Below are 13,121 nucleotides of genomic sequence, written 5' to 3'. Positions count from 1 at the left end.
AGATAATACCAGTGCAACCCACTCTAAGAGCTAATTCTTCACAAAAGCTGAGCCATATGTACTGGCTCTGGGTTGATTCTGCACATCTAAGGCTGCGGCTGTGCACATCTAAGTCAGCACTGCTACATCCCAGTCAGGATTTTTTTCTTAATTACCTGGTGCCGGGCCTGGCTTTGCTCCAACAGCTGTTGTGACTGAAGTTTAAGCTCCTGAAGTTGTTGCAGAGCAAAATTGAGATGGTAAGTTCGATGTGCCAGTGGACTCCATGTCACCTTGTTGTAGACACTGTCCTCCATCTCTCCTTCCCAGGCAAAACGATGATTCTCTGGAGCCCTGAGAAAAGAAGAGCTATCACTATCACCACTCTGCATAGAAGGACTCCTGCTTACAATGCAATGCTGCTTCCTGAAAATCCCTTAATACTTCGCCAGCTAGGAATTTGTATTAAATGGCTTCAGCAAGCATATCACCTGCTAGAGGTGCCATACGCCAACTGCCATCTTGCTAAGGATTTTCTTGAATTCCAGGCTGGTACTATATTACTACCCATAACAACATGCTTGAGGAGAACAAAGGAAAAGAGAAGAAAAACTCTGAACTGGAGCATGTCTGTGGCTGATTAGCATTGAAGAGAGACAGAGCTGCAGCAGGAAAAGATCTAAAGATTCCAACCACTAATGAGATATTTATTTGGATTTGTAAAGGTTTTATTAATACACTAACATAAAGCTTGCACCAAGCACATACATGCTGCAGTGAGAGTGGAATAGAAGACACATGCAGTACAATATTTACAGAGAGGAGAAAGGACTGGTAGGGTGAGGTTGCAACTAGGGCACATATTGACTTCATACAGTTACAACCCAAAAGACTCGAGGGGTCTGAAGACAGGCTCATTTCTTTCATCATCAGAGTAATGCAAGTCTTTCCCAGAGGAGAAAAAGGCTCCTGCAAAGAGGAAGGAGCTCTTACAACCCAGGCTTATACAGTGGGAGTTCAGCTGTGGCCTGCAATGTGATAAGTACCAACAGGAGCTCACTGGCTTGCTTTGAAGTTTGTAAGCCTTGTCAAGAAGGCAGCACCAGCACACTTCTCCACAAGGCTGAGAGGCTTTGCAGAGAGCAGGTGGCAGACTGACAGGACCACAAGGTGTCCTAAGAAGGCTACAATGGCCCAGCAGCTCACACATCCTGTGCTCACAAGACAGGATGCCACAGACCCACTGAATCCGGACACCCTGGCTAATAAAACCTCCAACCTTCAATGTCTGAGCTTCCCAAGTTTCTGTTGATCTTTGTCATATTTCTTTCTCTCTCTCAGCTACTCTTTCCAAATGTTACTTTTGGATTCCCATATTAGACTTCCCCTTTATTTCCTATGCATGTTATAAGTAACTGGGATGTAAAAGACATTTGGTGTCTTTCATGCCACGACTCGGAATGTAAGCCATGGTTTTGGCAAGGGAGTTACTACAAGCTACTTCCTTCAGGACCCTATCAAAACTCACAACCTAGATCCTTGGAACATGTCACAGCTTCCCTCTAATATGTTGCACCTTCCCCCACAAGCTTCATCATCACAGCAAACCCCTAAAATTTTTGGAAGGATGTTTTAAACAAGATCAGAAGCAACTACCAGCCTTATGTACTCTCCCTCAAAAATAACCTAACGCATCCCTTTCAAAGCAAATTGAGGACAGGGACTTTAAATACTAAAAGGTCGCTCTCCATGATCGGCTGCTCAGCAACAGAGCAGTAAGACAGTCTAGTGCGAAAGGAGTTCAGCTGCCAGCATCTCCACTCTGCATCCTCTAGGCCTCCTTCTGCTTGAAGCACCGCTCTCTTACTGGCCACTGGCTGTAGGTAGCCTTCTCTAGACTACTCTAGAGAGTAGAAATCCCACCCATGCTTCCTCAGTCCTCTGCTTTCCCATTGTATCCCAGTACAACACCAGATAAATGACTCACTCCCTGCTCCCTTTTGCTACAAGATTCTCAGTCTCAGTTCTTTTCCTCTCACCAGTGGTTAGAAAAGTGACAATGTAATGTTGCAGACAGTACACAGGCCCTGAAACCCAAATTGTATAGGTCCAAATGTGGCTCTTGGTTAATCTTGGGAGATCTGCTTCCTGCTTCTGCGTCTGCTTTCCCCCTTCTGACCCAGTAATAGAGTTACAATCCTCTACTACTGTGGTTTTACCTGCAGTTTCTCAGCTCTGGATCCATGAATATGTGTGTGTGCTGCTGGCCTCCCAGCATTGTTCCCTGTGCATAGGATGCCACAAAAAGCATAATTCAAAAGGAGGACCGAGGCACAAGGAATCTTTGAAATGAAGCTGTCTCATCTCCAACCCCACCAGTTCACCACATGGATTATCCAGCAGGTTCCTGTTACCTGGACTAAACTCCCATGCCATATCTAGTCCTTCCACTGCATAAATACAGACTCCACCATTCATTCTGATGTTAAAGCTTACTGGACTTTTCCTCTGTGTGAAGCAGATGGAGTCTCTGTTATGTTCATTCCCCCCATTCCCATAAAGTCAGCTAATGCTGCAGACCAGCCCTTGAAACAAACACCAGATACAAAGGCGAAAAGCATTCAGGAGCTCCATCAAAGTCATATTAGTGTTCAGTAAATGGCCTGATTAATTCCCCATCAATACTATTGAAAGATCATGATCTCGAATACATCTGTTTTGAACTAAACAACAATCGTATTTGTCTATTTGCCTGGGCTAACTTTTTCACACTATCAATGTCTCAGTTGATAAAATTTGGTATGTTCATTAAAAATGCTTCTAAATAAAGTAAGCCGTAGTAGGATAAAGGGGTTACCTCTCATGGATTTCTTAACTAGTTAAAACACATGAAACCAGAGCTAGAATAAATGGGCATTTCCAAAATGGAAGGAGATTACCACTGGGGTCCCACAAGAATCTGAGCTATGGCCTCTGCTGTTCAAAACATTTATAAGTGGTCTGGGAGAGGAGAGGAGGGGGAGAAAGAGAGTGAAATAAAAAAAGTTGCTGCTGAAAAGCTGAAAGGCACTGTGAAGTGTGAAAAAAAATGCCATTAATGAATGATCAGAGATTAAACTGGTAGATGACATTCCATTTAATAACTGCAAAGTCATGTACCCAGGGAAACACAATCCTGGTTCTACGTAGTGATGGACTTTGAACTACTTATTTCTGTTCAGGAAGGAGACCTTCTAACTACAGCTATAGGTTTTTCTGTGAAAACATCACTAAAATACTCTCAAAAAGCAAAATCAATGTTAGGAATTATTAGGAAAGACACAGGAAACAAAGCCAAGAACACTTCTATGCTACCATATAAGCCAAAACTGCATCACCCCTTGCATACTGAGGACAGTTCTAACCCCTGTGCCTCCTCCCTTCTCAAAAAGCATACAGTAGAACTGGAAGAAGTCCAAAGAAATACTGTAGAGATGATCAAAGGTATGGAACAGCTTATATATTGAGCAATGACTAAATAAATAAGGACTCTTTAGCTTGGAAAAAGGACAACTGAAGGGAAATACATAAAATATCTATAAAATTGTGAGCTTCAGGAAGAAGGAGAACAGGGAACAATTACTCACTTCTCATGATACCAGACATAGGAAAACCCAAAACTAGTCATCAGGTGGGCAGGTTAAAACAAACAAAAAGATGTAGTTTTTCCTCATAACACATAATTAAACTGTGAATGTCTTCTTATTACAGGAAGTTAAGGACAGCAAAAATTTACAGGGGTTCAGAAATTATTAGACAAGCTCATAGAAGCAAGAGCCACTGACACTGTTCATATACAAAGATACCATCTCCTGGCCAGAAAATCACTGATTACAGAGTCAAAGAAAGTATTTGCAAAGTATCACCATTCCATAACATCAGCTAATGATCTTCCCACAAAATCTTCCATGGGCTGCTGTCTGAGCAGGACATTAAACCAGACAGTCCATCTGGCCTGTGAAAATGCAACCAGTCACGTGTACGTATCAGGGGTCTGCAACTAAACCTATTTCAGGACTCGGTCAGAAGTTAGAGAATTCAATTAAGTGTTCTTTAAGGTATTCAAGTTATATGCTTGATCTAGAAAATAATGTCTGTTCCAACTTCTGTCGTATCTACCTCCAGGTCAGAACCTGCAATACGTAAAATTTATCCTTTGATCCAAAAGAATGCTTGGGAAGCTAAAGATTGAGTGAATTGTTCTAAAACACAAAAGTCAAGATGAAATGGAGCAGGTACAACTCTGCTAAAGTTGGATCTGCTGACAGCCAAACTGGCTTTGTGCAACAGAGATGATGTGCATTGACTGCAGACTGTAGTACTGTGAGGGCCACTAACTGAAGGGCAAAACTTCAGTATTATTTCCCTGATCCTCATTTCTTTTGTTTGTCATATCTAGCAAAGGACTTATTATGGAAATACATATACTGAAGAATGATGGTCTAATTTTTAAAATTCACTGGGATTGCTGCCTTCAACCTTTGTCTACCTCAGTGAACTCTCAAATGCTTTCAATGGGTTTCTAACCAGTTTCAATCAATATATGATCTATAGGCCAAAATAAATTCTTTAGGCCCATATAAGGTTGGTTTAAACTACCCAGGAAACCACTGCTGAAACTATGCTTCTAAATCTTTAGGAAGAACTAAATAAAACAAACAAAAAAGCCTCATAAAAAAAAAAAAAACACACCCCAGAACACCACACACAAAACAACAAAACACCAAAAAAAACCCTCAAACCAAAAACAGAACAAAAAACCCCAACCAAACAAACAAACCCACAAAATCTTTGGCTAACATTTTCTTGCAGCATAGACAGTCTTGTATACAACTCCCTGCAGTTCCGATACCTTCTTCTCGACACGATGCAGCACAACAGGACTTAGTTTTTTCTAGATATGATACTCAAAACAGTGTTGCTTGCCTGAGTAGATTTTACTCTCATGACCTGCAGAATTCTTTTGGATTAAATATGCTTCTGTGGCTTGCTTCTTTATAGTTGGAAATCAATAGGAATCCATTATACATAACTTCAACCTTTTATAATATAAGCATTATATAAGGTCTTCAGATCACCTTCATGGAAGGATGTTCAGCTGCAGTTTTGGGAAGTCCTCATGTAACATGTTGTCAGGTTGCTGATACTGTATCTAAGGCAAAGCTTGCTGTGATACAGGAAAACAGGGCTTAGGACCTCAGACTCAATATGCTGCTGCCAGAGGCATGCTCCAACTCTCAGTCTATTTGCCATGCTCACAGGCAAAGCATCATGGTGCAGCTCCTAGTTTGTCTCTGACTGTCAGATGATTTATCAAAGTATGACAGCACATTCACACCCTTCCTGAAATTAGCTTTTTTGATTAAGGAATTCTACAACAGGCTCAGCACAGTACTGAAGGCTGGAAAAAAAGCTGTAGAGGACCTCACACCTTAATAGATACTATGGAGTTCATATGGTAGACAGAATATATAAATACCCCAAACTGAAAGCTTTTTCACAACTCACACTGCTTTTGGCAAAGCAAAAAATAACCAGAAAAAGCCCCACACCCTCCGTGGAAATGAGGATCGCTGAGTCAGTCTGCTTGTTTTCAATTCAGTATTATTGCTTGAACATTAACAACTGACAATATTCATTTGCTCACATGTACAGACAACAGATACAGCCATAGATGCATGACAGATATAGGCACAGATGCACATGCATGCAAATGGGAAATAGAAATTCCTGCCTGTGCCACCAGAAGAGATTGGGTTTCATTCTGCCAGCCAGGCTGGTTGTGAGCAATCTTCTCACAGTTTCCTCAGGATTATTTATGAGTTGCTTAGTTTAGAGACCTGGCCAGGATTCAAGCCTTCACTACGTACAGGAAATCTCAGCCTTGGCATTACGGCCCATCCTTTGTAAGCAAGATTCTGTCCTCCCAGCAGCTCTTAGGGCTACTCAGCATTTTTGGCAAGAAACCCGCTGTGTTCCTTTTTTTCAACTGTAGCTTTCATAAAGCCTGGGCCAAAATTCCCTCTTTCTTTTCACTGACAGTGTAAAAACTCTCTGCTGCAGCTTTTGCACCACAAAAGATACTGGTTTGCCTGGAACACCACTTACAAAGGATCTCCATGCTATTATGATTACAACTCAGCCTAAAAGTGCTAGAAAACCATGCACTCATCTCCAGATTTTCTGGTTCCAAATTCCCTTCTGCTCTAATTCTCTTTTCCAATGTAAGCAACCCCTATGCAATCAACTACCTACACCTGTCCTGGGACCTAATGATAATGTACTAAAATACTCATAAAATGCTAATACATTTCTTTGTTGATTACAGATAAAAAAGTCTCAATGAAATCCAGCCTTCATACAGAAAGGATATTATCAGCTCTTAAAAGAAAGCAGAGAGATGGCTTCTATTCCCACACCAAACAGATTTGAAGCGAAAACCAAGGATTGAAGCTGCAGACAAGACCAGACCACAGAACACCACTCACTGAGAAGATCATAGTTACAAAGAATTATGTGCAAGTCTATACTAAAAGAATGACACCAGCAACTGCTACTGATAGCCCATGCTTCTCCTACATCATTCCTAATGAACTCATTCAAACATCTGACAAAGCAGGGTCTACTACACCACCACCACTGCTGGGATGGGTAACACTGCACTGTAAAAGACAAAAGCAGAGAACACCACAAAGAAAATCTTTACTAAAGTGAAACTACAAGGAAATAATCAGTGGAGGGGAAGATAATGCCAGAGTAGCAGAGATTTGGAATATAAGTTTTTAGTGCATAGCCTGGATAGAAATTAGTTTGAAAGCTTACCATGTCCAAAAAAAACCAACAAAACCCACAAAACCCCCAACAAACCCCCGCTGCAAATTTAAGGATTTTAAAGTATCATAATATTACAAATGGGGCTTTCATTTATATTTCAGCTGAAGCCTTCTTCCAGTGGAACACCTGGGGCACTTGTTTGATACCAGCTCCTGTGTGGCAAGCAACAATATCAATTCATGAAGTATACTTGTGCTTTCTACATATCACTGACTGAGTAGGCACTTTTGAAACATTTGAGAAGTGTCTACAACTCATTGAAAGGCAATGCAAACCAAGTTCACATTACTTGTGAAAAGGAAGCTTAGCATTCTTGAAGAATATTCCTCTATATTTAACCTTGGTGAGAACTGATAGGATGATGGCAGGAGTCAGTATAACTGGAGGCCTAGTAAACTGAGAAAAGAATTATCCTCTTTTATACAAGGCAACAAGCTGACAATGAAAGTATTTTACATCCTTTCCTGTAAAGGCTGGAGCTAAGGATGAACGAGAGCCATTGCTGGCAACAAGGGAATAGAGTACATTTATAAATTGGTGCTCCCATCTTCCCACAGAATGCAACACAATCTTGGACAGCAGTTCCTTTCCCACAGGGCATTCAGGTGGTATGACAAATCCAGGAAGCTTCTAGTACAACACCTTGGTGGACACCAGCTGCTAGAAAGTAGTTGGCATAGTAACTGATGATTCTGACTAGTGTGGCAGCTCCCAGCATCCTGCTGACTTATGTTCAGGCACTCAGAAAAACACAGAACATTTTGTTTGGCACACTAGACAGTTCTTCCATCCCTAACAATAGGCCCTAGATTGGCTATGGAGCAATGATAAACACAGTGGGACAAAGCCCAGGACGCTGGGGGCCTGGCTGGGATGCAGGACTGTTGGGCCTCTCACAGTGCCACTTGCCTCAAGGCATTTCTTTGTGTTTTCTCCCTCTTTCCCTCCCCTGAGCTTCAAAAGCAATAAATTAAAAATTGAAAAACAGAGCAACAAGTCCTTGAGAATGGTTTGCTCCTGGGCTATGCTGTTACCAGGAGTGTCTGTGAAAGAGTGACTTTGGTGCAGTTTAGTTAGCAAGAGTCTACATCTTAGCATGGTCTGTAGCTCTGACTGCTGGACCATACATGCCCCCAAAATAGGCAGCAGCAGCAATGTTACAGAGGTATCAAAAGGGAGCTTTCCAAACACCCACAGGTGAACAAAGCATTTTTAATATTTCTCAAATGGCTCAGCCTGTGACTTGAGATCTGAGGCACAGGGAGCTGTCCAGAACTCACCCCAGTGCAGGTACTTGAAGACAGGGAAGAGGGAGGAAGCAGCTGGCCTGTGTAAAACAAGGATGCCATCACCTGGCCTGCAATCTGGTTTTGAACCTTGCAAGAGAAGCCAAGGAAAAGCTTTTAAAGTTAATAAGCAGCCTGTCAAGGCACAATAAACATGCAGAACTGCATTTTGGATTCACATCCAGTTCAAAGTGACAAATACAATCTCTCATGGTGAGGGTGCTGTGGAGATGTGGGAGAGTTACTGTCTCAGACCATCAATCAGACTTTCCCTTCTTAGCGATGAGGCACAGATACAGGCATCCTGTAATAGTTTCAGCCTTAGGTTTTCAGCTCCCCACTTTGCCAGCAGCTGAAGCTACTTCTACCTACACAAGAGGCTCTTACCATCAGTTATCTTTGTGCCATAAAACAACAAAAGGTATACAAGGTACATGTGAAAAGCCTTAGGACTGAGATGGCTTAAGCAAAGAATGTGAAAAGTTCTGTGGATTTAACTACAATTTCCAGATCCATTCACAGGTTAACTGTAATAGCTACCAGAGGCACAGTTCAAGCATCCCAGGACATTTTAATGTGCATAATTACTAGCAAATGTCAGGAGTCCCCCTCTGCTGTTCTCACAATTCCTCCTTTCAACTGAGAGTTGATGTTGTTACAAGAAATTTATTCAAAAACAAAGATATGAGCAAAAGCATCCAACTCATCTCCTTGTGGTACAGGATTAATGCATGTTCCAGTGGCTGGAGCAGACCATGTGTCACGCTTCCAGCTGCACTACTCCTCAGGTAGGTACACATTCAGCATCAAAAATTTTCCCCTGAGATTCCCAATTAAACTTCTATTTTCTCTGTTTTACTGCATGAGCTTCACTACTAGAGCTATGCCTCTTTTGAGCTTAGCCAGCCTTGGCACACTTAACTCCCTTCATCTTTTTCCTCTACTTAGTCCCTTCTGGCCTTTGATTGTATTTTGCTTTTCACTGAACTTTTTCCACTTTATCGGTATGTGGGGCTAGGCAAGTGCTCAAAACTGAGCACATTATTCCAGACATGCATGCACAATAGCTGTAAAGGGAAAGCCCCCTGCTTTCTTGCTCCTTTACTTTATTCTACAAGTAATATCAAAGTTCACAGGCTTCCTTCTTTTCTGGCATATGCTGCTGTATAATTTATTTCCTGCTTCTGAAGATTATTCCTGACATTTAGAAACCTGGGATTTAGAGCAAAAATATTTTCTTACAGCAAAGGCAATGTAGTGCCCACTCAGTTCCACTGCAGATCAGGAATGAAATGCATTTTCGATCCTGGGTCCCCACATAAAGGCAAGGTCATGAGTGTAGCAGGCTAGAAATGAGGTGCATCAGAATGGCCTCTAGCAGGGGAAGGCCAGGGTGAAATTCTGGAGCACTGGAAAACCTCTGCAGGCAAGGCCTGATCTACCTCAATTATACCTGGATTTAGCAGGCATTATCAACTTCTTACTTTCAGGAGCACTAAACATGCCAGTCTTAGCAAATGAAATATTTACCCTTTGGGGGAGCCAATTTTTATTGGGCCTCTGGTAGCATCCTTGACTCCATGCCAGTTAGAAAATACTGTCAGTCTTTCTGAACTGGGGAATACTTGGCAGGTAAACAACACTGTATTTTTTACTTCTATTTACACATGGCAGCTTTGAAATTCACTAGTAGAAAGGCTAAAACAAGAAGAAGAAAACTAACAGCCAGCTGGCTGCAGAGCTCAATGCTTTCATCCTATTGTGGTTCATGAGGTCACTGGAGAAGCAATGAAAGCAACTGAGCGTATCTTCTCCATGTGATCTAGATTAACAAAATCACATAGCTTTCTACCCTCAATTAGTGCAAACATAGGGGTGAACTTTACTGAGTAGAAGATGGTTCCACACCTGCAAACACAGTCAGGCCCTGCAAAAACATTTTAACAGCGAGACATACATACAATAGGACTAACATACAAACCTAGTATCATTTTGCTCTCATAAGGAAGTCTCGGGGAAGATTATCTGCTTAAATCTGGCACGCGATTGCCTGAACTGTGTCATGTCATACCTGTCTCCCCCCAGTTTTAAAGTATTAATTAATGAAGTACAGACAAGGCAGGTAGACTCTTGAGCAAAGTTACCTCACTGTACTACTGTCTAGCTCCACTTTAAATCATTCATACTTAGATGTGTTATGTGCCGCCTTAAATTTGATCACTTGTCCTAATCCAGACAGAATTTCTGAGATGAATATATACACTCAACAGGATTCAAAGTAACAGAAACTTAGATGCAATACTTCACCACTTACAAAGATGGGAAAGGTATTCCTTGTTACAGAGGTTCCACTATAAAATCCTAGCACAGATCAAGTGGATCAAAACAAAACATGACTTGGACATAAATTCTTTCACTTTTCCTTTATCAATGTAGGCAAGTCTATTGAAAACCAAACTGGAAAAGGCTGATGGACTTTATTTATTCCTAACTATATATTTGTGTATGTGCTTTATGCAAGCAGATTTTGCATTTTATGGGTGGATAACAGCAGCAGCAGCATATGAGGATGAAAACAGTAAATGAGCACCGCTGTCTAGACTGCTTATGACTGGGTCTGTAATTAAAGTCACTAATCTCCTCTGGAAACACATATTCCCTATCTTTCTCCAGAGAGGCAAGGGTTAAGTCAGGACCAGTAAGTAGCTCTGCACCCTGTAATGCCTCTTTTGAAAAGCCGCTCACAGAGCTTACAGGGAAAGAGTGAGAGTGTAGCTGCTGTCCCAGCCAACATTTGGTTCCTATTACAGTGAATAAATCTCCCCCTCCCCCTTTTCTTTTATTTTTCCCCTTTTTATATTAAAAGTCCATCAAACACATTTTTTTCCTCAATATTTTCCATTAAGTTTCTTCCTGCGTAGCCTTTCCCAGAGTGTGGTTCTCTTGCTATATATGCTCAACAAGCAGCTGCAAGATCCCAACTGAATAAGAGAATGGGGAATGAAGCAAGCAGCTCAGGCCCCTTGTTCAAGTCTCAAGAAGCAAGTGAAAAGTTAAATCTGGGCTAAACTGGTGAAATCTGGAACACTTAAGAATACGCAAACAAACAAACAAAAAACAGGCTGTTGAGTTTTGTAGGGTTAGGGCTTCTAACATGGGAGATAACAGTCAGAGCGTCCTGCCCTGCCCCTGCCACCATCAGCCTCCCAAAAGATACAGCACAGCATGATGTTACAATACAGGGCCTTAAGTATTCCTCCAGGATTGTGCTGTTCAGGTCTCATATCACTTGAGGCCCATATGACTTTTTTTAGTTGTGCTGTATGATTCACGCTCCTAAGTTCTGGTATTTTGTTGTCTAAATATTAAATATCAAGTACACAAAGAAACCTATAAAGAACATAACAAGCCACAAAATTCTCAATTCTACAAAGTTTGCACTGAAGTTCATGAAAGCAATTGACTTTGCTGGATATCCAGTATGCCAATTATCTTGTTACGTTGTAGATGAAGATAACTCTGATGGAGTGTCTCTTAGAGGAGACTTAATAAATCTGACAATTTAGATGGTCTGTCTATAGGGATGAAGTATACTGAAGGATACAGTTCCCTGATATCATGCCTATAATTTTCAAGTTCAAGAATTATAGCCAGATAATAGAACTTCACAGAAGTAGCAACACTTCTACATTTATAAGCTAGAGGGAAGGCCAGAATCTGTTCTCCACTTCCAGAACTAAGATGTACAAGTTCACCTATTCAGGGACTGTGGAACGTGTCACCTGAAAACTAGCTGGGCCACAGTCATATTAGGAGAAATGCTCCAGGTTAGAGAGGTAGAGTAGCAGCATGGCACCAGCAAGATGCATCTGCTGCTACCATTCAGTAGCAGAGCTAAACCTGTATACCATCTAGCTGATGAAATACAGTAAAACGAGAAAAAAAAAAAACAAAACAAGAACTAAAGGTCACTTCTCCGAGTCCTTGCTGTGAGGCTGTATGCTTGTGGTTAACAGCCTCTTCGATTTGGATAATTTTTCAAGCACTGATACAGTGGCAGAGTAAAGGTCCTCAAAGAGACCTTTTCCCTTAAACAACTGAAATTTATCAACCTAGCTTCAGTGTAATGAAGCTAAAGGAGTTTCCCAGTAAAAAGAAAATAGACAGTCCCCTAAGCACAATGGCACTTGTGTGCTGGCCAAAGCAGCATCTCTAGCATTCTTCTCTTCCCCATGTTCTAAACTTGATTCTGCTTTCCTTGTCCCTCAAGTGAAATTAGATAAGGTAAAAAAGTATTACAAGAAATAAATTGGGGATTTGAGAGTGATCTCCCACCTGTCAAATAGAATATTCTCCTTCCTCAGGCTCTTTATGCAGTTCTGTTATGCTGTGGTTGAGAGGAAATTTCTTACCTCCACCTCCTGTACAAATCAACTTTCCTGCTGTGGGTCCCTGAACATTTAACAATGCTTGGAGAAAACAGGAAGTGACTGTGTCCGTGTCACCATACACTTTCTAAAATTTATAACAAAGCAATTACATAAAATATAATGGGGGGGGGGAGAAGTGTGGAATATGCTCAAATCCACAGAGAGAATACTAGCATGATCCATTATCTATTGCAGAAGCTGACCCCGTAACCATATATATTGGATAGACGAGAGCACCCTATCACACACATTGCAGGGATACAAAAAACCTACTTATACAGAGACCACAGATAGATACTACACACAAACCATGAGATACAGACTTTCAGCCATCCTAAGAACAGCTTGGCACCAAAGCAATCCCAGGGTTTTGGTGGTAGCTGTTTACAGCTAGCTTTTTTGGAATTCCTGCAAGCCTCCCAGTGGCCATGCAGCGCTGTATTAGTACTATAAAAGGTAAGTGCTATTTTTCCCTTGCTCCACTGGTTACCCAACTTTCTTAAACATAATGGAAGATACTTTCTGGAAGTGCTTATTTCAACCAAGGCAGCAC

At 41.4% G+C, this 13,121-nt stretch overlaps 1 protein-coding gene across 1 annotated transcript in view; it reads right to left on the bottom strand.

Annotated features, from left to right (window-relative positions):
* The window catches only part of TTLL5 (tubulin tyrosine ligase like 5), a 132,544-nt gene that overhangs the window by 24,736 nt on the left and 94,687 nt on the right, over positions 1 to 13,121 (bottom strand). Inside the window, 1 exon segment of the mRNA XM_061463629.1 lies at positions 156 to 333. Within this exon segment, the coding sequence (XP_061319613.1) occupies positions 156 to 333 (178 nt within the window).

Source organism: Pezoporus flaviventris, unplaced genomic scaffold (genome assembly GCF_033815535.1).
Source record: "Pezoporus flaviventris isolate CSIRO_AGI_PZ_B2104156 unplaced genomic scaffold, CSIRO_AGI_Pfla_v1 ptg000036l, whole genome shotgun sequence".
NCBI lineage: Eukaryota > Metazoa > Chordata > Aves > Psittaciformes > Psittacidae > Pezoporus > Pezoporus flaviventris.
The sequence above is the reverse complement of the archived record's forward strand: the minus strand, read 5'-3'. Positions and strand labels throughout refer to the sequence as shown.